The sequence below is a fragment of the Kogia breviceps genome, chromosome 6 (genome assembly GCF_026419965.1).
Source record: "Kogia breviceps isolate mKogBre1 chromosome 6, mKogBre1 haplotype 1, whole genome shotgun sequence".
NCBI lineage: Eukaryota > Metazoa > Chordata > Mammalia > Artiodactyla > Physeteridae > Kogia > Kogia breviceps.
The window spans coordinates 33,633,406-33,660,632 of NC_081315.1; the positions used below are offsets into that span (position 1 = coordinate 33,633,406).

At 41.5% G+C, this 27,227-nt stretch overlaps 1 protein-coding gene across 1 annotated transcript in view; it reads right to left on the bottom strand.

Annotated features, from left to right (window-relative positions):
- DCHS2 (dachsous cadherin-related 2) overlaps positions 1-27,227 on the bottom strand; it is a 270,134-nt gene that overhangs the window by 109,688 nt on the left and 133,219 nt on the right. Inside the window, exons 3-6 of the mRNA XM_059066078.2 lie at positions 24,572-24,803; positions 5,622-5,858; positions 3,624-4,640; positions 445-632 (exon numbers count right to left, since the gene is read on the bottom strand). Coding sequence (XP_058922061.1) covers positions 445-632; positions 3,624-4,640; positions 5,622-5,858; positions 24,572-24,803 — 1,674 coding nt within the window. The remainder of the gene's footprint in view (positions 1-444; positions 633-3,623; positions 4,641-5,621; positions 5,859-24,571; positions 24,804-27,227) is intronic.

Here is a 27,227-nt window from a genome sequence, read left to right on the forward strand (position 1 = left end):
CAGAGATCGAATGTTACAATCTCTGGTTGCACATCCCTCCACTTTAGAGCTACAGATTGTTCTCCTCTTCAACTAACCATCTTAGAGATGTGTTTCAATTGCCCACAAGCAGCTGTAGACAAAGAAAGGCATGCAAATTACTGAAAAAAACAAGCCACGTCTGAGTAATACTGATAATGAAGTACCATGATGTTTGCATACAACAGACAGAACTACATTATCATAAAACCACTGAATGTGTGATCCCAAAGAGCACATATAAGCATTTTCTTTTCTTGTTTTAGTTGTGTGTTTTTTTGACATGTGGACAATTCTAACTCTAGAAATGTATTCATTTCCACACAAGACTGACTGGATAAATTCACACTTTTTACCACAAGATGGTGCTCAAAACAAGTGACTAAGAACACTACAAATGTTGCACGGCTACTTGGCTCCACATACCTTGATGTGTAATTCCTTCCCAGGGAGGCACTGTGGGAAATACGGCCTATTATCATTGATGTCAGTAACTAAGACATACCCCAGGACGGTGGTGTTTCGAGGAGGGGAGCCGTGGTCGGTCACTAAGACAGTCACCTGATGGTGCACCCGTTGCTCATGATCTAAGGCCACCCAACTGATAAGTTCGCCTGAGGAACACAGAGCAGGATTAAAGAGGCTGACGCTTGTACTAGAACTGTGGCATTATGAACCACCAATTAAATCCCAGACTAATTCCCAGAAAGGAAAATCAGATATAAAGCTCTAAAAGCACAACTTCCAAGACCACATGCTTTAGTAATCTAGCTCTACTGTTGAAAGAATTTTCTGAAGTTTCTTCTGTCACCTTCAATTTGTGATTCTTTATATTTCAAATTATCTACCATCAACCATTCGAAGTAAAGAATGAATTCATCACAAAAAATGATAAAATACTCTGTGGTAATTTAATAATAATTTAGAAAATTTAAAGTTACAGCATGTCTCCCTTCATACTGAATATACAGAAAGCACCTCAGCTCTGACGTCACAAGGTCTGGTTTGGGCGCCAGTTTCTTCACCTCAGGTGCAGAAAGACCTCTCTGACCCTACCTCCTAGGGCTATCAAACACTAACTCAATCATAAATTTAAAAGGACTTTATAAGCTGTAAATTATTACGAACGTGGGAGTTGTTATCATTACTTAAAATCATGGCAAAGTACCTTCATGAAAGTCAAGTACATTCCTAGGTGATGGTTGTCTTTTACATAGAGAGTTATTTATTTTTATCTCACAAAATATATGTGTAGTGAGGACAGTGACTTCCCAAATAACTCTTCATGCTTTACAAGCCATATTTTACATATTCTTGCTCAAAACTGTGTTCTAGGCAACTAGCCTCGCATTTCATCCACAGACTCAGGCATAAAATCTAACTGCCTCTACCTACTGCCAAGGGCCATCTCTGGTAGCCTATCTCCCGCTGCAGAGTTCCAACAGGAGTTAATATCCTCACTATTTATGAAAATATCTATTTGTGAGAAAGTAATCAAGAAGCAATTACTACCTAACATTGCCATTACCAAGATCTTTTTGCCCTCTTCCTCCAAATGAAATGTGTAGAACAAATGACAGTGTGTAGAACAAAACAAAAAGTGAAATCAGGAACAACAACAAAAAATTCATATTTGGATCAGTTGCTGAATTGGTGAAGGTATAATGCAGTGTTTACCATACCCACTTACTATAACAACTATATTTATAAAGTGTTTACTGTAAGTGTGATTCTAACAAAAATGACAAAGACAACAACTGCATCTTTAAAGTTCCAAAATGTGGGCTTCCCTGGTGGCGCAGTGGCTGAGAGTCCGCCTGCCGATGCAGGGGACACGGGTTCGTGCCCCGGTCCGGGAAGACCCCACATGCCGCGGAGCGGCTGGGCCCGTGAGCCACGGCCGCTGAGCCTGCGCGTCCGGAGCCTGTACTCCGCAACGGGAGAGGCCACAGCAGTGAGAGGCCCGCGTACCGCAAAAAAAAAAAAAAAAAGTTCCAAAATGTAATTAATTCTAGGAAAACCCTAAATCCTGAATGGCAAACAGATTTTTATTTCCTGCACCAACTCTGACTGACATGTAGCAGCTGTTCGGAAACACTAGGAGGCTCAGCCGGGGCTGGGCGTGGGGGTTCCACGTAGGGTCCCGTGGGAGTGAGGTTTAGGGTCACTAACTGAGGCTGCTCAGAGCCCCAGACGTGGAGGGCTTGCCTGCGTGCTGCGCATGACTGCCACGCACTGGAGGATGTCGTCAACCCCTGCGCTGCCCCACTGTCCCCAGCCTCAGTGAACAGTAACAGTCTACGAGTATGCAGCCTTCCAAGCCCCTTCATAACACTTAAAACTCTTCACTACCCACCCCCCCCGACACACACACACCCAGAGCGGGACACGGAGCATGGCAGCAATTCTCTCCTTTTTTCAGGGTAAGGAAACTGAGTCCCAAGGTGAAGCTTCTTGCTGCTAACCGTACAGCAATTCTAGGAATGGACACCTGGTTTTCTGAATCTGGACTAACTGTGGGAGAGAGAAGATCATGGGGGAACCGAATGTATATTTCAACTTCTTTCGAAAAAAATAAATTACCGAGTGCAGTAGAAAACCTAGAGAACTATCTAGCACGTGGAAGTAAAGAGCAAGCCGGACCATCCTGCGTAGCCGGTGCAGTTTGTGCCTGGCTGCGGGGCCCAGCTCAGGACTGAATGGGAGCCGAGATCCAGCTTGCAATCTCGGCAGGCCTTGTGCCCTGGTGTAAAGCTCCATCTGCTGGAGGAAGGGACACCTTTTCCTAATCCACACGACAGGCACTTTGAAGGTAATTAGAATTGAATTCAAATTCTGTCCCACTATAGAGCAAGGGGCACCACGTACAAAGGCCACAACATGAATGGTGCCTCCTGGAATTGTACAAAGTGGTGACCTTCTCACTTTTTTCTAGCTCCATGACCTTGGGCATGTTACTTGAGCTACCCGAGTTTCAGGTTCTCCAACTACATGGTTGCAGTATTAAACATAGTTCATTTGTAGGTAGTTGCAGGAATTAAAGACCTTGTAAATGTATACAATATAATAACATTTGTATATTTAACTTAACTAATTAAGGCATGAAAAAAACCTCAATGTAAATATTTGCCCTTTCCCTATGTTTCCCTCATCAAAATGAGAATGGAGAAATATATCAAAAGAGTGACTTTGAAATCTTAACTTAAAATCTTAAAAAGTGAATTATTCTCTAGTTTTTCACCAATGACATTTATATTTTATAAAATATTATTTGAAAAATTTTAAAGACATCTACAAATGAAAAAGAGTGGTTGGGTGGCGGGGTGGAATTAGACTTTACACAAGAATTTATCTAGTCCAGTTCTGAGTGTACCTCTAATTCAAAATAAGAACCATATATGGACAGTATGTGAGTGTGAGGCAAGAGAAATATGAATCATTTAAGGGAAAATTCTGTTCAATTTTGACTTCACTTTAAAAATCACAATACTATAATCAAGTAAGATATTTACTAAAAACTGTAATTTTAACTATATGTTTGCTAAAAGATTTGAGTTTTGTCAATTCCAATTTTAAAGGAATAAGTGCAAGCTACAAAATGCTACCTGTATTAGGATTCATCTTGAAGAAATTTCCATCAGACAAAAGGAAATATGACAGCTGTCCATTCCTTCCCGAGTCTCTGTCAATTGCTGTAATTTTGCCTATTACCCCTTGGGGAACAGGACTCTCCTTGACTTTCAGAAACAAGACATCGTGCAAGAAGGTAGGAGAATTGTCATTCTCATCCAGGACATGAACAATTACTGAAGTGCTCACATTTTGTGACATTCTGTCCTCCGGGATCCAGGCAAACACTCTAAAATTATATGTTTGTGTGGATTCATAGTCGAGCTGTCGCCGCAAATAAATCCAACCCGTGTAAGGGTGGATGCCAAACGCAGCCGAGTCTGTGCCAGACTCCAGCGAGTACAGGAGCTGCGCGGGTGTGCGCTGCGGGCCAAGCTGGCAGGCCTGGATTTTCAGGACTGGGGTCATCAGTGAGAGGGACTCACTAACTTCCGCTTGATAGACCAAATGCTCAAAAGTTAAAGACGGGTTTTGTTCTTGTTTTTCAATAATGACCGTCAGCACTAACAGGGATGCCCGAGGAGGAACGCCGAGATCCTGGGCCATGAGGGTAAGCGTGCACTCCCGGGGCCCAGCGCCTGCCAGGCTCTCGTTGAGGTACACCACACCAAGCCCCGAGTCAACGGAAAAGATGCTCGGGCTCTGACTGGCCATGGCATAGCGGATGACCCCGTTGGGCCCGCTGTCTTTGTCTGTTGCACGGGCGTGGTACAAGGCCGTGCCAGTCATTGTGCTCTGGGATATCGTAACCCCATCAGAGGCTTTGGGAAACACTGGGTGGTTGTCATTGACATCGATGACAGTTATGTTGACCTCTGTGCTGCTGCAGGCGGGGGAGCTGCCGAGCTGTGCCTGGATGGTGAGCACAACCACGGGCTGCGTTTCGTGATCCAGAGGCTTCTGGGTTCGAATGGTGCCCAGCCATGGGTGAATAAAGAACTTTCCGCCCAGATCACCAGAGGAGATCCTATAAAGAATTGGCTCTGAGGAATCTGAAAAGGAAAAATAAAAAAGAAAGAACAAAATAAAAAGAGAAAGCAATCACTTTATGCCAAAAGAATGCACCTACTGGAAACACTGAGAACGGAAAGCATGAATGTGTATCACATCCACAGAGAATACGATGCAATGTCTCACATCTTCCTCGGCGCTCCAAAGCCTGTTGATAAGTGGACACATGGTTTCAGATGTGTTCGTGGACTAAAGTAATGTGCAATGGACAAGGAGCAAGCCACGGGTTTCACCATCTTCCTTCCCTCTTCTTCAGTAAAAGGGAAAGGTATTCAGAATATAATGTGGATGCCGGTTTTACAGTGTGTTTTATATATTTGAGGAAGCAAAGTCAAGTTTGCACTGGTGTTTCTCTATGATATCTACTGATAAAAGGCAAATACCCTCCCTAAAATTTAAGGGAAGGAGAGAAGATGGGTTAGGGTTATGGAGCATGACAACATCTTTGGACAAGTAATTCACTTCTAAGAATTTTTCTCGCAGAGAAATCTGTACAAATCATATAAGGATATTTGCTTGAGTATTATTTGGACTAGCAAAAATGACTATAACTCATTCAAATTGATAGCAAAAGGGAAATGTTTAAATAAATACTATGCAACTTTTTATCTTAATGAGACAGAATGATGTCCAGTTACTTGGGAAACTGTCCACAATATACAAAGTGGGGAAAAAGTGGTCATTGTAGAAAAACAAAGATAGTTGGATGTATTTTCATTAAAACATTTTTGGAAGTGTGTGTGTGTGTGAACACTTTGAAGAGTGGGTTAAAAGTACCTATTACTTTTGTGAGTAGAAAAAAAAAGTAGGATAAAAATAATGTTGAAAGAACAAAGAGCTAGCCATAGATTGTATGGTCTCAATTTTTGCATGGAGAAAAGGAAAGATTTATTCAAGACTGTACAACCTAAGAAAATGTTCCAGTAATGGATTTCAATGCAGCCTAAGAAATAAGTACTTACTCAAGGACTCTTTTGCTTTCACTGTTCCCACAGGACTGTCCTCAGGCACATCTTCATAAACTGAGAAAGTATACTTAGGTCTTTCAAATTCAGTGGGTGCCAGAGTTGTCTGAAGAATGTGTATGGTGACTTCAGCATTAGTGACAGATGTGAGCCCACCACCATCTCGAGCACAGACCATCAGCAAAAGTGTGGTAGATTCCAAATGACTAAGAGTTGATGTTAAGTAAATAATCCCTGGGTAGAGGAAGGAGAGAATTAAAAACCAGATAACATGCAATAAATACTGATGAGCAATAGTAACACCTGATCTGTTAATGCTACTGTGATCGTTAATTTTTTTTTTTTTTTTTGGCGGTACGTGGGCCTCTCACTGTTGCGGCCTCTCCCGCTGCAGAGCACAGGCTCCGGATGCGCAGGATCAGCGGCCATGGCTCACGGGCCCAGCCGCTCCACGGCATGTGGGATCTTCCTGGACTGGGGCACGAACCCACATCCCCTGCATCAGCAGGTGGACCCTCAACCACTGTGCCACCAGGGAAGCCCTGTGATGGTTAATTTTATGTGTCCACTTGACTGGACCATGGCATGCCCAAATATTCAGGGAAACGTTATGCTGCATGTTTCTGTGAGGGTGTTCTTGGGTGAGATTAACCCAAATGGGTAGACTGAGTCAAGCATATTGGCCTCCCTGCTGTGGGTGGGCCTCATCCAATCAGTTGAAGGCCTGACTAGAACAAAAGGGCTGGTTCTCCTCCAAGTAAGAGAGAGTCCTCCTGCCGGACTGTCTTAGACTTAGGACATTGGTTTTTTCCCTTCCTTTGGAATTGAACTGAAACATCTTGGCTCCTCCTGAGTCTTGAGACTGCCAGCCTTCAACCTGGAGCTACACCATTGGTTCTCTGGGTCTTGAGTTTACCAACTCACCTGCAGATCTTGGGGCCTGTTAATCTCCATAATCACAGGACTAATTCGTTACAATAAATCTCTTTATATTTATTTTTATATGTCTTTATATTTATATATCTCCTGTTGGTCCCATTTCTCTGGAGAACCTTGATACATCTACTTTCCAATCAAAGAACTTGAGCATATTTGCAAAATTATGGTCCAAATTCTGTCAAGTAAGCAATATTTCCTAGAGCTTAAATATTAGACATCTTGGAAGTATACCAATTCACCAGAAAAACAAAAACTGTTGCCTTTGTTAGGCCTTCCTACCATATCAGCAGCCCAGGATGATGGACTAGCAGAGTATACCCCGTAATCCAACGTAGTCTAAGCTAATGCAGGGTTGTTGGGTGATCACAATCTACCCAGGCACCAGGACCCTAAATCTACAGATGAAACTAAAGTTTTATCTTCTGGGGTATTTGCCATTTGCCCTGAACAAGACCATGGAGTGCAGCACTTTTTTTCAAGGAACTCCATTTTTTTAATTGATGAGAGGGTATAAAATTAATGGCTGTGGGTAGGAAAACTTCAAACATGTTAAAACCATGGGGATAAGTTAGGATTATACACAGAGTGTTTGTGAGAGGAGAAGGTCCTAATGGATAAGTTGGGGAGAGATCCAGTAATGCTGAGAAAACCAATCATTTAATATGGCTAACGCCACCCATTGGTGTGTTAGTGTGAAAACATGAAAACAGATAACCAGCTTAAGAAATGAAAATGTTAGTTGTACTTAACAAAAAAGAAAAACACACAAACTTTTAAATGAATTTACATACAAATAAATGTGGCTGAACTGTATGGAATCTATCACAATACAATTGGCCATAAGTATTAGTTAAATGAAGGACTACTGCAGTTTTGCCAGTTTTGAAGAAGCTGGCAAAAACATCAGAATTATCAGATTTCTAGGCATAAAAAAGGTGACACCCATTCGATTTTTCTTTTTTTAAATCAAATCTGCCCTCTTATTTTTATTTTTTTTAAATAAATTTATTTATTTTATTTATTTATTTTTGGCTGCACTGGGTCTTTGTTGCTGCGCACGGGCTCTCTAGTTGCGGCGGGCGGGGGCTACTCTTCGTTGTGGTGTGTGGGCTTCTCACTGCGGGGCTTCTCTTGTTGTGGAGCATGGGGTCTAGGCACACGGGCTTCATTAGTTGTGGCACGTGGGCCCAGCAGTTGTGGCTCGCAGGCTCCAGAGCGCAGGCTCAGCAGTTGTGGTGCATGGGCTTAGTTGCTCCGTGGCATGTGGGATCTTCCCGGACCAGGGCTCGAACCTGTCTCCCCTGCATTGGCCGGCTGACTCTTAACCACTGCGCCACCAGGGAAGCCCAAATCTGCCCTCTTATAACTCCAATTCCTTGTTCCTACTTCCATTAGAAATTTAGTGAATCTGTCTTATTTCTCCTTGGCAAACACATCATCAATAACCAAAGCCAAATATCTCATCAGACCTGCTCCAGGCATAGCATCCCCATTTTCTTATCTGACATGATTTTATGTCATTTCTCTTGCCGTTCCTTTCTCCTGAACATTCTCCAAGTTGATCCAGGAACACATGGTTCCAGATAACAATCTGACTATAACGAAGAAGAGTATAAACACTCTTTATTGGAATACTTATAAAATACTAATGTAACCAAGTATTATCACACCCACTTTTAGCAGCCATGTTAAAATTGGGGTTCACATTGATTTGCTGGTCCACTAAAGCACTCAGTACTCATCACACTAATTTCTAAGTCAGGTCTTTCCCTTCCGTTATTGATTAGCTTCAAAATTCTTTCTAATCAAAGTCCTGGCTTGATTAAAAAATAAAACTCAAATAATGCAAAAGTGTCTGTCTACAGAAGAAAATGAAAAGTTTCTCTACCCCAATTACCCCCCACTCCCAGGGTACAGAGTCTTCTAGAATTAACTCAATTTTAATTATTGAGACTTTTTTAAGAGTTTTATTTTCCACTCTTGATGATTATGACAATGAAAAGATTAATGCCTGCCTCAACTAGATCACAAGCTCGTCTTCCTGCCTTCAGACCGACTCCTTCTAAACCATTTTTCATACTTGTATTAGGATAGTCTTCCTAAAATCCAAATCTCGGCCTATCAGTGCTTCCCCCAGTTTTCAGGGGAAGTTCAAATGCTTTATCGTAATAACCAAGGCACTCAATTAGCGCTTTTGCATCTCTGTGGCCCCATCTCACCATTCTCTCTGTACAGGACATTTTGCTCTTGGCACAGTCAACTCTTTCTAATTTCCAGAATAGATCTTTCTCTTCCCTTGGGATTGCTGCATCCCCTTCCTGGAATAACTTCTTCATCTTCTCTGACAATGATTTCTACTCGTTTTAATGCACAGCTCAACTTTCACCTGGAGCAGGTGACCTTCTCTTACCTTGCACTCTCTTTCAGAGACCACTCTTCCAGGATCCCACAGTGGCCTGAGTACATGTGCCTATCATACATTTACCACGTTGTACTTTAATGGTTTTTGTCTTTCTTATCATTCATTCACTTATTCATTAGTTTACTCCACGGTTTATAAATAAAATCAAAAGACAACATTTTGAAAATATATAAACAACAATTTAGTACACATAATAACTGAAGAGTTCTGTAACTAAGATGAAAAAATACAGGTAAGCCAAAAGTTAGGGTAGCAGTGGATAAGGGCAGATAACTCAGATAAGAAAGACTAAAGTATGAATAAATATGATAATGCTCAAACTCATTAAAAATAAATGCAAAATAAAAACAACCACCTCTTGTTTTCACCTCTAATGTTTGCTAAAACTTTTAAGTGATATTATGCAGGGTTAATAAAGGATGTGGCATGGATGTACACTGTCCAAAAGGCACTTTGGAAATATTTATCTAACAGTAAATTTCTCATGTTCAAAACCTAGCAATCTACCCTCAGATCACCTTTGAGAAGGCACAGTGAGCGTGGTGCTTACCACCCAAGGGGGACTGCAAGACCAGTGTGGCTGATGGCGGTACTTCTGAGGGGAATGCATTCTCATATACAGGAAAATGAGAAGCTAATAATTAGATACATCAGTGACGTTTCTCAATAAAGAGAGACAAAGATAAAATCTTACAGCAGCAACAAGAGAAGAAAAACAGAACCTATAAAGGAACAATTCTTTGACAACGGACTTCTCAGTGGCAACAACAGAGGTCAGAAGTTAATGAAGTAATGTTGTGAAAGTTACAAAAGAAAACTGCCTACCTAGAATTTTCTACTCAGATAAGCTATTTTTAAAAATATTTATTTATTTATTTTTGGCCACACTGGGTCTTTGTTGCTGGGCATGGGCTTTCTCTTGCAGTGAGCAGGGGCTACTCTTTGTTGAGGTGTGTGAGCTTCTCATTGTGGTGTCTTCTCTTGTTGCAGAGCATGGGCTCTAGGTGCGCGAGCTCAGTAGTTGTGGCACATGGGCTTAATTGCTCTGCAGCATGTGGGATCTTTCCGGACCAGGGCTCGAACCTGTGTCACCTGCACTGGCAGGCGGATTCTTTTTTTTTTTTTTTTTTGTGATACGCGGGCCTCTCACTGTCGTGGCCTCTCCCGTTGAGGAGCACAGGCTCCGGACACACAGGCTCAGCGGCCATGGCTCACTGGCCCAGCCGCTCCGCAGCATGTGGGATCCTCCTGGACCGGGGCACGAACCCGTGACCCCTGCATCAGCAGGCGGATTCTCAACCACTGCACCACCAGGGAAGCCCATGGCAGGCGGATTCTTAACCACTGAGCCACCAGGGAAGCCCCAGATAAGCTATTTTACAGGAGGAACGTTGGATCAGTCAGGGTTCTCCAGAGAAGCAAAATGAATAGTTGAAATAGATAGATAGAGAAAGAGACAGAGACAGAGATGGGGGAGAGAAGATAGTCAGGGAAAGAGGGGGAGAGAGATAAGGAAAGAGACAGGGGGAGACAGGGAAAGAGAGAAGAGAGAGAGAGAGATTTATTTTGAGGAATTGGCTCATGTGGGGGTCGGCCAGTCTGGAATTTGTAGGGCTGGCTGGAAGGCTAGAAATTTCTACAGGAGTCAATGTCACAGTCTTGAGTTGGAAAGCAGTCTAGAGGTAGAATTACTTCTTCCTGGGAGGACATCAGTCTTTTCTCTTAAGACCTTCAACTGATCAGACAAGGCCCACTCACATTATGGAAGATTATTTGCTTTGCCCAAATACTACTGAGTTACATGTTAATCATATCTAAAAAACACCTATACAGCAATATCTAGACTGGTGTTGGACCAAAACTTAGGTACCATAGCCTGGCCAAGTTGACACATAAAATTAACTATCATAAGCATAAAATAAGACCAAGACAGACAGAGAATTTACTTCTTACAAACTATCACTGAAAGAATTACTAAAGGGAACAACTGTTTTCTGATACTAAATACAATGACCAACCCTCCCCCTGAAAGCAAGTGCTGCAAAAAAATAAAAATATAACCTCTTAAATACATTTTAAAAATTGACAGTAAAGAAGGTAAAAAATTAAGTGATGTCAGGAACCCAGAGCATATGCAGCATACTGAATTTGGCTTTGGCCTTCAGTGTATTTACCAAACCCTAGTGTCCTTGAACTTTTCTTTTAATGACTTTGTGGAACTCTGGGGGCAGAAGACAAAACCAGGGTCCTTGGGGATGGGAGCAGGTTGGAGAGGGAGAGTCTTGCAGGACTTCCACCAATAAAATTAGATCCACAAAACTGTCAGTGTAAGAGGGGGCTAGAAATAAACCCCTGCCTCCCCAGTGAAAATGTATTACTTGACACCTGGTGCTGAACAGAGGGGTCAAAATTTCCTTTGAGAATTCTTAAACATAAGCCAAACTTCACACTAGTTTGTAGCCTATATTCACAGTATAGGATGATGTGACATTTTTCAAGTCAAGAATTTAGTTTTAAACAGTGTAGACGGGTACCTTCCTAGAGCACTTGGGCAATAGAAGCACAAACGCTTTCCAGAGGAACCCACCTTCGACCCCGGGGTTCAAGAATTGTCTCAGATAGGGCTTCCCTGGTGGCGCAGTGGTTGAGGGCCTGCCTGCCGATGCAGGGGACATGGCTTCGTGCCCCGGTCCGGGAAGATCCCACGTGCCGCAGAGCGGCTGGGCCCGTGAGCCATGGCCACTGAGCCTGTGCGTCCGGAGCCTGTGCTGCGCAACGGGAGAGGCCACAATAGTGAGAGGCCCGCGTACCAAAGAATTGTCTCAGATAAAGATCCAAGCCCACAGTAGAAAATCACACAACACATGAGGAAATATGTTAACATGAGTGAAACTCAGTACCAACGGCAGATTTGGACTGGGAAACACTTCAGAATGGACAAAATACTCTAGTTAAAAGACAGAAATTACCCAACCATATGTTATTTATGAGACACAACCCAAACAAACAGATACAGGCAGGATGTGAGTGAAAGATGGGAGACTGGATGTTGCCTCCATCCTCAGGCGCCTCGCCTCCTTCAGTCTATCTATCTGATCCATGACAGCCCCTTGCTCTTGGACTCTCCTCTGGTTATGTTATAGTCTTCTTTTTGCCTTTCCTAACAATTCCTTGGATTTCAACCACAGTCCTTCCTACTGCTCAGACTTCTAAGCCTTTTTCTGGTTAAGTACTAGGCTCTTCTTCCAGACTTTGAAGGATCTCAAAGGGTGTCCCTGGACCACGTGCATCAAAATCCCGTTGGCCACTTGTAAAAACAGATTTTTCAGGCTCTTACCTAGACATTCTGATTTCTAGAAAGATTACAGAAGTGGGGAAGAATGCTGGAATTGACTTTCTAACGATCTCTATCAGTAATTCTTATGTGCTCTAAAGTTTGAAGACCACTGCTGTATATTATTTCCATCAAAATATTCACGTTTTGTGACTTCAATCGTTACTTTGTCCTAGTATCTCCCCGTGTCCTCTCACCTGAATTAAGTTCTGTGCCTCTTTCTAGGTGGCACTTCCCCTGGGATATTTGTCAATTTGACATCAGTTGTGTCATTAATCATTTAGTTAAAATTAAGGAATAATGTGTGACTCATTCTCTTTCATTAATAAATCAAACTAGTCACCATTCCTATATCATTTTCCTCTTAAAATATTCTCAGATTAGTTCCTTCCTCTCTATCTCCTTAGTACAAATTTCATTACTTTACCCCTGGTTATAGTAATAATAGTACATTGTTATATATTTTCTGTTAATTAATATATATATTCCCTGTTCAAATTTTCTAGTCTTTTAATCCACCTAACATACTACTCCCAGGGTAATTTTCCTTAAATGTCACCATGACACACTGGTGCTCAAAACCCTCATATCATTCCTTATTTCCTGTAACAAACAAGTTTAAACTTCTTTGTCATGCTTCTACATTCTTTCATAAACCAACCCCACTCAGTGTAGCTTTGGATCATTCTGTAGCCCATCTCTCCACCTCAGACACCATCATCTCGTGCTGTCATAAATATGTGTAATAAGTAAGATAACAAAACACAATTCATGGGATACAATCATAGAGCTTTTTTTTTCTTTTCTCCTATTTTGATTTATTTTGTATGGCCACCTGTTCTTCTCCTGCCCCTACATGAAAATTCAGGAAGCTTCTATCACCTCCACAATCACTAGCAACCAATTAAAGTTCTTTCTGTGACTTTAAGTCACAAAACAGTCTCAATTTAATAACTAAAATATAAATGTCTTTAGAAGAATCAAAGTGTAAACTTGAGTTAAAGTTCAGGTGGGGAAAAGAATCTGAAAAAGAAGGAATATATGTATGTATGACTGAATCACCATGCTGTACACCTGAAACTAACACATGATTGTAAAGCAACTCAACTCTAATAAAATTAAAAATAAATAAATAGGTATAATTTAAGGCAAAAAAAAAAAAAAGGTCAGGTGGAGCACATGCTGTAGGTCACAAGTCATTGGCTGCTTCTCTCTCTCCTCACCTAGCTCTCTTCCTCCTCCTCCTCCTATTGCTAATATGAGTTTCTGAACCATCTCGTTGCACCCAGGGGGAAAGGAGGGGATGGGAGAGGAGTGGGAACATTCTCACTGGACAGGCACCATTGCAGTGATGTAGCGTCAGTGCTCTCCCACCTGGGCAGTTGTTTAGAAACCCCCTTCTATCACTAGTGCTTTTGTGGCTTTTTTGGAGAAAGCCTCCATCTTCTAATCTGAGGCTACCTTAACAGACGTAACCATATCCCTCTTCAGACTGTTCACTTACTGCTTCCTTGCCTCCTGAAAAGCTAACAACGCTCAGACCTGTCCCTCTGGCCTTAGTGGGCAGGACCTAAAACAGCTCCACACCAGCTGTCTCCACCACAGAGGACCACGGGCCCCACAAACTCCAGGAACAGTTTGTCTTCACCCTAGAAACCCCTCCTTTCTTCCACCGTCCATCATTCCTGCTCTAGATTTTTCAGGTGAGAGACAAACTTGAGTCTGTTAGCCCCGAACCGCAGGGGTTAATACTCAGTTCTCTGGCTGGTGAAGTGCAGGCACCCCACCTGGGGGGAACCCACAAATCCACAGCAGCTCTCTCCAACTTATCAACACTCTTCTCTCCAGTTTAGAAACCTTTATACTTCTGACAAGGTGGGTAAAGTTCAGTAGAAAAATCAAACTGCTTTTCAGTTCCCTCCTTTGTAAATAATCCTGCGTAGGATTATATATTTTAGTGACTCAGCCCTGGTATATACCTTAGTGACTCAGCCCTGGTATATATCTTAGTGACTCAGCCCTAACTTCCATTTTTATTTCTTGTTACAAATGCTTACTAATCTCCCTCTCCACATCTTCATTTATATTCTTCACTTCTGAATCACTATCGTGCTTCCCCCGCTTGCTTATTGAAATGTGAGCCCTCCCGTGAGGTTCAGCTCAAGTTCCCCAAAGACTCTAGATTCTCCCAAGTTCTCTTCTGAAGGCCTGCACTCCCTGTGGTCATATCATGTGATCGATACATGGAGTTTACTCTTAGAATTTCTGTTTCAGGGAAGACAAATGCAAAGTCACCTGAATGAGACCTGAGACAGTGAGAGTCTATGGCTTACACACTTGACTGTATCTGAAATGTATCTTTTAAAATGTTCTAACCCAGAGGGTTGACAACGAGTCCAGAAAAAGTAGGCAAAAGAGAGGTAAATGTTAGGCACACAAATTCAGGTCCAGGCTGTAAAAGAGAAGTGGGAACAGCCAGGTATTTCCCTCCCAGAGAGCAGCAGGGTAATGCAGAGCACTGTGATTCCGCAGGCCTTCACAGTTCTGTTCCACTGGCAAGAGCATCTTTATTACGGAGAAGATCCATCCGGTTTTTTTAATCTGGTACCACTAAACATTATCTCATTCCCTTCTTTAAAAATCAAAGTTTCTCTGTAAACTTTCCCAGACTGATTTGGCTTTCTCCATAGCGTGCCTGAGCGGAGAAGGCAAGCTGGACACGAAGCCTTAAGAATTCAGTTCCTGTGACAGTTACGGTTTTTCGCTATAACCTGGTAACTGGCATTCAGTTTGATACATCAAAAGAAAGAGCTTGCTTAATGTAAGTCTGAAGATAAAATAATTTAAGTATGGAATGCTATCTATTGAAGATTCTTAGGAGCCAGACAGCTGGGCTTCTTTTGGCCAAATAACTATACTACTGTGTGTGGCCATACTCTCAATACTTGACCTTCGGAATGTAATTATTGAGTCTCCGGCCTTCTTCTGTATGGTTTTTTTCCCCTATATTTCCACATACGTTTCCATAGTTTTCTGTACTCTGGTCTGGACTGAGTATCTATTTCTTCTCCAGTATTAAACTTTAAAAAGTATTATAATTTCATAGTATGATTTTTTAATTTATTTATTATTGAGACATAATTTACTATATATTATTGTATTAGTTTTAGATGTACAACATGATAATTTGATATATGTATGTATTGTGAACTGATTACGAGAATAAATTTAGTTAACATCCATCACCACACATACTTATAAATTTTTTCCTGTGGTGAGAACTTTTATGATCTACTCTGTTAGCAACTTTCAAATATACAATATAATATTGTTAACTATAGTCACCATGCTGTACATAAATCCCCAGGATTTATTATCTTATAACTGGAAGTTTGTACCTTTTAACCCCCTTCACCCATGTCACCTGCCCCACTCCACCCCCAGCTCCGGCACCCACCAATCTCTTCTCTGTATATTCTATGCGCTATTATTGTCGACTCAGCTGGACTGCAAGCTTTCTCGTGGCAACAGCTCCATCTCCTTCTTTCCTTTTTTATATCAACGACCATTTATTGTGTACCATCTACATTCCAGGAAATGTGCTAGTAACTGGAAAGGCAGTAGGGAGCAAAATAGACCGTGTCTGCAGGGCACAGACATTAATCATATAATCAAAAAATATGTAATTATAATATAAAGAGAAGCTGTGCTAGAATATAAACTGGGACCTGATTTAATGTGCTTGGGGAGGGAATCGTCAGAAAACACCTCCATGAAAAAGTGATCTATAACCTGAGCTCTGAAGGATGAGTTAGGCCATTACCTAGGTGAATATGTGAGTGTGGGAAGAGAAGAGGATAGAGAATCATCAAATGTTCTGTGCAGAAGGGAAAATACATGACGTGCCTATGGAGGGAAGCACGGTGGGCTCAGGGAAAGGGGGAGAAGGAGGAAGAAAGAGGAGGAGGAAGAGAAGGGGAAGAAGTAGTTGGCGTAAGGAATGAGCACAAAGATTAAAGAGATTTACTGGGGCTGAGGCCACAGGGGAAAGGAGGGCAGGTCATGAAGGGCCTGGGAGACCATACCAAGGATTTGGTCTCTGGCCAAAGAGCCATGGAAAGTCATCGAAAGATTTTAGGCAGGGAGGTGAGATAACCAAATCTGTCTTTCTATCATTGAACAAGTTCCATCTCATGCCTATATGTATGAATTTTACTAGGCTTCTTCTAAGCCAAGGACTACTTTTTTGGCTTGCAAAGCCAACTCTGTACAGTGAAACAGTTTCTACTAGAGACCAGTAAGAAGCTAGTTAAGTTTCTTTGAATGAACAGTCACCACTTAGAAGAGGAGAGTATTAAGATTAAGTGTGCCCTTCTATATGTGGAATATTTCAAAACATTCACTTCTAAAAACATTCAAGTATAAAGGGGAGCTAGAAAGCTCACTTGAATTCAACATTCTTTTTTTTTTTTTTTTTTTTTTTTTTTTTTTTTTTTTTTTTTTTTTATGGTACGCGGGCCACTCACTGCTGTGGCCTCTCCCGTTGCGGAGCACAGGCTGCGGACGCGCAGGCTCAGAGGCCATGGCTCACGGGCCCAGCTGCTCTGCGGCTTGTGGGATCTTCCCGGACCAGGGCACGAACCCGTGTCTCCTGCATCGGCAGGCGGACTCTCAACCACTGCGCCACCAGGGAAGCCCCAACATTCTTTTTTTTTTTTTTTTTTTTTTTTTTGAGGTACGCGGGCCTCTCACTGTTGTGGCCTCTCCCGTTGCAGAGCAGAGCACAGGCTCCAGACGCGCAGGCCCAGCGGCCACGGCTCACGGGCCCAGCCGCTCCGCGGCATGTGGGATCCTCCCAGACCGGGGCACGAATCCGTGTCCCCTGCATCGGCAGGCGGACTCTCAACCACTGCGCCACCAGGGAAGCCCCAACATTCTTAAATAGACTAAGCTGTCTACTAAAAGCTGATGGGCCAGAAAATGTAGCTGTAAAAAATATATATACTACATATTATATATATATATATAATAAATAATAAAACAGTAAGTAAAGTCAATAGCTCTCTTTACCTGTATATTAGCCAGCTTAAGATTTATGACATTATATTTTAAGACTTTAAAAGTACAGTGATTATTTGGCTCTCATTTTTTCATGACACTTGCAAATTATCATTAACCACCAGTTCAGGGGATCAATTTTAACTTTAAAAACTAGATGTTGATTCACTTACAGACCACTACTTATTTTAAGTTTTAGTTACTGTAGTGCTTAGATTTATACATACTAATTATAATGTGCAATAGTATTTGTCTATGCTATTTATCTTGTCACTTATTTAAATAGAGGAAATTGCTGGGATGAATTTTTTAAATTGATAGACTAATAAAAGAACTTAAAGACAAAGGTCTTCTCTTAAATCTGATATACAAATAAAATCATGTTCTTCTACTAATTAAGCAATACTTTTAGAATCAAGCTTCCTGGAAAAGATGGGATACTCTTCACCAAAGTAGTACTTCGTAGTTAGAAAATAACCTATAGGTCATTACTAAAACTGAAAGCGATGGGATAGCTAAGAACAAAAATAAAGGACTTCCCTGGTGGTGCAGTGGTTAAAAATCTGCATGTCAATGCAGGGAACACGGGTTCGATCCCTGGTCTGGGAAGATCCCACATGCTGTGGAGCAACTAAGCCCATGCGCCACAACTACCTACTGAACCTGCGCTCTAGAGCCCTCGAGCCACAACTACTGAGCCTGCGTGCTACAACTACTGAAGCCTGCACTCCTAGCGCCTGTGTTCCTCAACAAGAGAAGCCACCACGATAAGAAGCCCGCGTACCGCAATGGAGAGTAGCCCACGCTTGCTGCAACTACAGAAAGCCTGAGCACAGCAACAAAGACCCAACACAACCCCAAAAAAATTTTTTTTAAAAAGAACAAAAGTAAGCACAAAATCATGACCTTCACCAAACATGGGGTCTGTAATTTTCTCAAAAACAGAGACAGACCAAAAACTATGGGATATCATTATCAATTTCTTATTGATTATTGATATTTATGGTGTCTGTCCTATATTCCTTTTGTGAGAATACAGAAGCTTATTCACCAAATAGATGATATTGTACTCTTTATTTTCCACACAAATCTGGGTAACTAAGCTGCATTGGCTAAAAGGAGTAGGATGAATATTTTGAATTTGTCTATCTCATACTGACAACTAAAACAGTTCTTAAGAAAAATGGACCGGGCTTCCCTGGTGGCGCAGTGGTTGAGAGTCCGCCCGCCGATGCAGGGGACGCAGGTTCGTGCCCCGGTCCAGGAGGATCCCACATGCCGCGGAGCGGCTGGGTCCGTGAGCCATGGCCGCTGAGCCTGCGCGTCCGGAGCCTGTGCTCTGCAACGGGAGAGGCCACAGCAGTGGGAGGCCCACGTATCGCAGAAAAAAAAAAAAAAAAAGTACCTATTTTGGAAGATTCCACTGAATTTTATTTATTCAACTGAAAAGAGTAAATAAATCAACAGATAATTATTATCTCAAATAATAATTAATATAATTATTAATAATTAATATAATTATATTATATAATATTATATATTAATTATATTAATAATTAATATAATTAATTAATAATTAATTAATATCTCAAAGGCTTATATAGGAAGTCACAATGAGAGATCATCTCTACCTTATTTAGTTGAATCAATGGAAGTTACATTTATCTTAGCTTTGTCTTTAGTTTTTTTTTAACCATAATCATAGGAAGAGTTTTTTTTTTTAATAAATTTATTTATTTATTTATTATTTATTTTAGGCTGTGTTGGGTCTTTGTTGCTGTGCATGGGCTTTCTCTAGTTGCAGCAAGAGGGGGCTACTCTTTGTTGCGGTGTGCGGGCTTCTCATCGCAGTGGCTTCTCTTGTTGCGGAGCACGGGCTCTAGGCACACGGGCTTCAGTAGTTGCAGCATGTGGGCTCAGTAGGTGTGGCACGTGGGCTCAGTCGTTGTGGCAAATGGGCTTAGCCGCTCCTCGGCATGTGGGATCTTCCCTGACCAGGGCTCGAACCTGTGTCCCCTGCATTGGCAGGCAGATTCTTAACCACCGTGCCACCAGGGAAGTCCCATGGAAAGAGCTTTGAAATGGAAGTTCGAGAAGTAAAAGTGTCAGGAGTACTACTAACTCCTTGAGCAAATCACTAAGTCTCTTAGGGTTTTCAGTCTCTTAATTTACGATGGGCATAAAATCATCTGCCTTGCTTATGTCATACGTTGATGTAAGGCTCAAATAGGCAATATATGGAAAAGATGTCAAAAAGTATTGTCGAGATGGAACAGTACAGGGACAGATCACAGGTCTAAGATGGGGTTCAAGTCCAATTATGCCATTTACCAACTGTGTACCTTTAGGGAAGTCACTAAATCCCTTTCTGCCTCAATTTCTTCCTCCACTAAATGAGGGAGCTGATCTGTAAGGCCCCTTCCATCTCCAAGAGTCTGTGATCTTATACTGGAAAAACTAATGAGAAGACTCTCTAACATGCTTTTGTTTCCCATGAAAGTGACATACACTGATTAGGTGCTCATGATTAATTTTAGTCTCTGTCTTGCAATTGAAAGAAAGTCATTTTTGGGAGGCATAAGCAAGCTCACATCCCATATGAAATAAGGTGTGGTATTAGTTTGTTAACTATATATCAGAATGCTCTGAATGTAGGAAAGTGACAATCATGAAGAATTATGAGAATCATTAAAAGGTATGAATACTGAGTGTGAAACTAACATTAGAAAAGAATCTGCCCTTTAGATAAAAACAGACTTTGTGCTACATTACTCACAATACCTGTTAAAATGCACACACTCTGCACAAACAAGAGATTACAACTAAACACAGAGGCAGGGCTGGTTTAACTCACTCAGTTGCCCTTTTAATTCCTTGCTTTTCCATGGTATTCAACCTGGCTTTTATGTGCACCACAACTAAACCCAGAACAGGCAATAGGCGAGGCAACGTAAGGTCTGTTGTCAGATATATGACGGCGAGCAGGAATTTTTGTCTGTCTTATACACTGATGTATCCCAAACACCGAGAACACTGCTTGGTTCATATCTGTGGAAACAATGAACTTGCTTCCATTTTCTGCCTTTCTTTTCAGAACTTTTGACTTTTCTGTATATCATTAACATGAGATAAATCACAAAAATTTAACCACAGGTAGCCCTGGCAAAAGAGGTAACTGGGCAATAATAAATGACCCACACAAATGCTTGAAACCTGTCACCTTAAAATAATCTGAATTAGAAGTAATGTTTGTTGCAGAGTAAAATTACTAAATAAATAGGACAACACAAAAGCTAAAAATTGCTCCTTTTATTTACTAAAGAGACTACTTCAGACAATGTAGAAAAAAATCAACCTGTGGTTCAAAAAATGGGATTAAAAATACATGAAAAAGAGCTATTAATAAATAAGCTTCTTGTGTTTCCTCCTTTTAAAACTCAAAACAGTGTGGTCTGCCTCGTGCCCACATCAAAAGAACCCACTAACTGAGAATAACAGAAACGAAGGCTTAAGTCAATCTCTCTCTCCTGGTGCCAAAACCCATTATACATAAATGTTCTTTGAACCAACAACACACTTAGAAAGCCAGAAACAGAACAGGAAGATAACCCCACAAGAGAAAACAACTAGGACATTGCCACACACCCTCCAGTTTTCTCCAAAACATTTTTAGATGAACACAGTAAGTCCAAGAGCTCTATTTTTAATGCATGAGTTTTGGTTGTGGCACAAACAGATAAATGGAAAATCTCATCTTCATGAACACTTGAGGCTATAACACAAAGTATGTAAGCTTATAAAATAGCATGTCTGATATAGGTAGCCTCAAAATGAAAGCATGAAGGAACCGATGAGAAAATGAATGAGTGCCTCTAAGAGAGAATTTTAGAGTATTTCAAGAAGTGATAATGTATAAATTGGCTATCAATTCTCAATCTTCTTCTCTACTATATAACTATGTACAACTATATGCATGTGTGTGTATGTGTGTGTGTGTGTGTGTGTGTGTGTGTGTGTGTATTTAGTTTGTATACCTAGAAAAGAGCTGGCACAGTTACGCTGGAGAGGGAATCTAGGAGAATTCTGGGGAAAGTGGGGGTAGGCCCTAGTGTCCCCGCCATGCTGCGATGGGGAAAGAGGATTTTAAATGAATGTTTGCTCTGTGTTATCAATGATACTACCTTGCAACTTCTTAAGAGGATGTAATAAGGATTTGAATCACTTTCCAATTATTTCTAAAGGTCATTTATTCATTTATTCCACATATATTTATCGACAGAGGCAATTTCTTGAGACTATGTTTACACTGGCAGGCTCTGTAGACAGAGGCCTTTATAGTGAAAGCAAGAAAGCCCAGCATTTTGTAGGTTCAACAAAGACACAGATCCAGAAGAGGAAAACCATATTTCAATACAGGTCCTTGTTCTATTCTTTGAGAACATCAACAGTTAAACTGACTGTTATGGCATGGCCAAGAGGCCTAACTATTATGTACAAAATAGAAAATGTGTCCATAGTTGTAGTCAACCAACAGATGAACAACTCAACTGTTCAAATTGGAGACTATCTGTTCACTAGGCAACTTTTTCCCATAGTTAATCATAATACTGTTTCATTCTCTTCTAAAGGTTAAAGTAAAGCATTACCAGCTCTTATGACTTTCTCATGAGTTGTGATTAGGTGCAACCACATTCTCAGCACTGTAAGACTGAGAATGTTTTCACCCTAAATGCAGCAACATCGAAACTGCCAACAACAATAACCCAAGGTTACTTCCATTACAAAGTTGGTCTTTGCTTTAAAAAAATACCATGATACTTCCCTAGATAATAACCTACTTAAAGTGTTCTCCCTGATTAACAATGGCATTTGTCTAATGCCCGTGCCAGGAGTGGAAGCCTGTGGCTGACTGAAGCCAGCACAACAACAGAAATATCTCCTAAAAACACAATACAGTATAGTTCACTCTTCAAGATCATCCAGGGGAAACTTGAGGATGAGTGTGTTGATGTCTTTTAAAAAATCTGCTAAATGCTTTTAGATCCTGTGCCCTGCTTACTGACTGACCTATATATTTTTGGCAATGCTAGTGCCCTGGAGGGCCTGACCATTTAAATAGCTAAGGTCCTCAGTTTAGATGAATTTTGAAAAAGCCAAGATAAGTAGACTAATTTCCTAAAAAAGTATTTTCTTCTGATCTTTGAAATGTTAAAAGGGCCACATCAGTGGATTATTTTGAGCAAGGAAAGTTTTGCCTTATAAAGACTGCCATTGTAAACAACTAATCCCCTGGCCAGTCATACATGCCAGGCTAAGTACACTTACCAGGCAAGAAGCAATGACTCTTTACATAACGGGGCTCGTTGAAAGGGCAAACTAACTCGGTAGATCAGATTCCCTGTGTCAGTTATTGTTTGTTGCTAGTGAATGTGGTCATTGCAAAGGATGTTGTACAGATCCAATGAGACAACGTACAGAAACTGCCTAGTGTAGCACCTGACATCATCGTCATCACAACAGAAACACGTCCCAACCATGCTCAGAGCAGGTGTTTTAAGAGGAAATATAGGGCTTCCCTCGTGGCACAGTGGTTAAGAATCTGCCTGCCAATGCAGGGGACACGGGTTCGAGCCCTGGTCTGGGAAGATCCCACATGCTGCAGAGCAACTAAGCCCGTGCGCCACAACTACTGAGCCCGCGTGCCATACTACTGAAGCCCACGCGCCTAGAGCCTGTGCTCCACAACAAGAAGCCCGCGCACGGCAACAAAGAGTAGCCCCCGCTCGCCGCAGCTATAGAAAAGCCCTCGCGCAGCGATGAAGACCCAACACAGCCAAAAATAAATAAATAAATAAATAATTTTTTTAAAAAAAAGAAGAAATATAATCTTGAGATCTCCTCACTCCCATGCTCAATGAAGCACTATTCACAATTACCAGGTTGCGGAAATAACCTAAATGTCTATCAACAGATGGATGTATAAAGAAGATGTGGCATATACCTACAATGGAATATTATTCAGCCTTGAAAAAAAGGACTTTCTGCTACACAGGACAATATGGGTGAACCTGGAGGACATGATGCTAAGTGAAATAAGCTGGCCACAGAAGGACAGATACTACATATTTCACTCATATGTAAGATCTAAAATAGGCAAGTTCATAAGATCCAAGAGTTGAAAGCTGGTTGCCAGGGGCCAGCAAGGAGGGAGAAATGGCAAGTTGTTAATAAATGAGCATAAAGTTTCAGTTAAGCAAGATGAATAATAAACCCTAGATCTGCTGTACAACATTGTACCTCTTGTCACCAATAATGTACTGTACACTGAAATATGTGTCAAAGGGCAGATCTCAGGTTAAATGTTCTTAGTACAATAAACAAAATAAAATATTTTGTAAAAGTAAAAAAGCAAAAGAAAAAAAAATTTTCTTTTTCTTTGCAGCCTCATTTTTGGACAAAATATCTGTAATATCTCCATAGGATTATAATGTAATAGTATACACTTGAAATTTTATAACCAAATGTTGGTTATAAAATACCAAATATTGTAACCAAATATTTCAAACTTGGTTTTTGTTAACAACAAACTAATAGGAAGAGGAAGTAACCTCTTTAAATATTGATTATTTCTGAAAGATTGTTTGCCCATTGGACTTTTTTGGCAGATACACAATTACCACATTAGAGAACTAAAAGGAGCTTTAGGTATCATTTCAAAAGCAAGGAAACTAAGACCCGAAGAGATTAAGGGAATGCCAGACCTAGTACCAGAAAGGGATTTCTTTGGACGTCCGTACAATGCTCTTTACACTAGCAGGGTGTATTTGTATGTCAAAATGATGCAAGCCATCCTCAGGTGATCATACAAATGGAGGGGACATTTGCAAAATAAATACTACTAGCCAGCATCTTTCATAATTTACTGCCTTTAATCCTCACAAAAACTTTGCAACATAGGGATTATTAGCACTACTTCTAAGGTAAGGAGACTGAGGCCAATGAAGGTCATAAGACCAAGAGGAGGCAAAGCTGGGAATCAGATCCAGTCCTAACCTACAAAGCCTGGCTCTTTTCAGCATGCCTTGCTGCCTTCTGGAAGGTGAAGTGAGTCCTGCAACACCCCTGCCAAGGAAAAACCACTTCAGCTAATTTTCTGGCTCTTATGCAGAAGCTGTTGATTCCAAGCTCACATACCTGTGGTGGAGTCGATGCTGAAAAGGAATGACAGGTCTCCGAGGACAAGCTCATAAGCCACTGTTCCATACATCCCGGAATCCCTGTCTGAGGCAAGAACATTGATGATCTCAGTGCCTGGCTGGGTCTGGCTGTTAATGCTCGTCACATAGGTTGACGGGTTAAACACGGGTTCATTATCATTCACATCCTCCAGTTCCACACGAACAAAAGCTTGGGCGCTGAGTCCACCCTGTTGGATGGATGAGAAGTGATTACAAATGGGTCTCACCTGAACTCTGGGATGCAGAATAACTGAGAAGGCTCCTAGAATAGACTTTTGAAACAACAAATATATATATATATATATATATATATATATATATATATATTCATTTAAAATATATATTCATTTTACTTTTAACCTTGAGCTATGAGTTCATGGTATCTATACTCCAATGCTGATTCTTAAATAGGAATGAGATTACCGCTTAAAGCTCCTAAGAGGCAATAATTTCAGAGTAGAGGCCAAAGATATTCAAGGAAAGTTTCCCTGATGTCCAAAGAGTAAAATAAAATCACTTTCACCCCCCAGATAATCTTTAACTGCTAAGGAGAAAGGGTAAGGGAGTATTGGAGGGGGGTGCAGGAAAAGACTGACCCATATGAGGGAGCTAGACTTCAGTTATTTGGAGGAAAAGTGTAACAGAGGAAAGAGCAAGTGCAAAGGCCCTGAGACAGGAGTGCAGTACATCCCAGGCCTGTTCAGGGAACAGCAAGGAAACCAGTAGGGTGATATCAAAGGGGCAGGGGCAGTTCACAGAGGGCTCTGTGGGCCTCTGAGAGGACCATGGCTCTGACCCATTTGAGGGCTTTGAGCAGAGGAGTAGCTTGATTTGCCCCTAAAGGGCAGCAAGGTTGGAAGGAGGGAGACCAGCTAGGAAGCCAGAAGAATCATCAAGTCCAGAGCAGAAGGTAGCAGTGAAGGTCCTTTTCCTACAGACTTGGGGCCAGATCTGTTTTGGGATTCTTAATTTTCCATGTATTAGATAAGAAATACAGGGTATAAAACAGTGAGAAGTGGATCCCATACTGGCTTTTTGTGTGTGTTTCCTCCATCTAGAAATAAGGAGCAGGAGAGAGAGTACGATAGAAGAAGATAATTCTCTGCAATTTCTACTTTTCTAAAGTAAAGCATATGTTCCTACTTAAGGCAACATTTTCTATTTCTATCTGGTACACTTTGATACTTTCATCTTGGACAAAAATCCTCGGTAAGTCACACAGCCTGAGTTTTCTCACTCACTTATCCTCTCTCCCTCCCTTTCTCTCTCTCTCTCTCTCTCTCTCTCTTTCCCCACATCCCCCCCCCCTCCCCGCCAACTGTGGCAGGACGCACTGAGCAAAGAGGAAAACCAAAGGCAGTGAAGAAGAAGGTTTGGCACAGGACCAAAGAAGCACGCTGCTGGGCTTCCCTGGTGGCGCAGTTGTTGAGGGTCCGCCTGCTGATGCAGGGGACACGGGTTCGAGCCCCGGTCCGGGAAGATCCCACATGCCGCGGAGCGGCTGGGCCCGTGAGCCATGGCCGCTGAGCCTGTGCGTCCGGAGCCTGTGCTCCGCAATGGGAGAGGCCACAACAGTGAGAGGCCCGCGTACCACAAAAAAAAAAAAAAAAGCACGCTGCTGTGGGCTCTGGAGGGAGCTGAGGGCGATGAAGGGCAAGAGAGAGCATCATTTCGTATCGTTTGGGATGAAGTTAACCACGATTCCAGAAATGCCTCTCATGCGCTGAGGGCCCATGTACCCCAGACACGGGGGACTAAAACAGAATTGAGAAAGACTAAAAAATAGTGTGATTTTCCATGTTCTAAGCTGAATAAAGTGCCAGGCCTATGCCAGTTTTAAATTAACACAGTAAAAATAAAAACAGTGGCAGTTCCATCCAGTCTGTATCCTTAAAATGCAGACTGGCGCCGTTGTCTTCAGCAAAGCTAAGTAACCTGTGGGTCCTCAGGTGGAGTGGGGTGAGGGCGCTGCAAGCTGACTCCTAGCAGACGGGAAAGGCTGTGCCTGCTGATTCTCCAAACTGGATTCCTTCTCAGTTTTGCTTTCCTTTTATCCTTACTTTCCTCTGTCTTTTAAATTTCTCCACAAGTTCAAGAAGTCATTTAGGTTTGGGGTTGGGGGGGCTGAGAAAGCAGGTAAGAGAAGAAATGAGAGAGTGGGGAACATGTGAAGAAATGAAGATCACTCCACCTTAAGACCTTTAAGAACAAAGATGTTCATTCCTGGGCTATCCATGAAGACCCTACATCAGGCCATGTCACCAAGAACAGCAAAATGTTAAATGAACAGAGTGAAGAGCTTGTTGTCACAGATTAGTGAATCTTTTTGCAGGAATTATTACACATAGATAAATGTATCAGTGAGGGCACTTTCCTCTTATAATAACCATTTGTGAATGAATATTATGTGTACTTTCACCTTCGATTGTTATAATCTCCCTTTCTAAAGATTTTTATGGTTTTCCCCATTTTTACAACTAGAAAATCAAAGCACAGAGAGCCTATGTGACTTGTGCAAAGTAAGTGAGACTATAAATAGCAGATCTGCAACTGGAACAGAGATTAATCGTCCCCAAAGCCCCTGTGACTTCTTTTAAATTAGACCTTTAAAG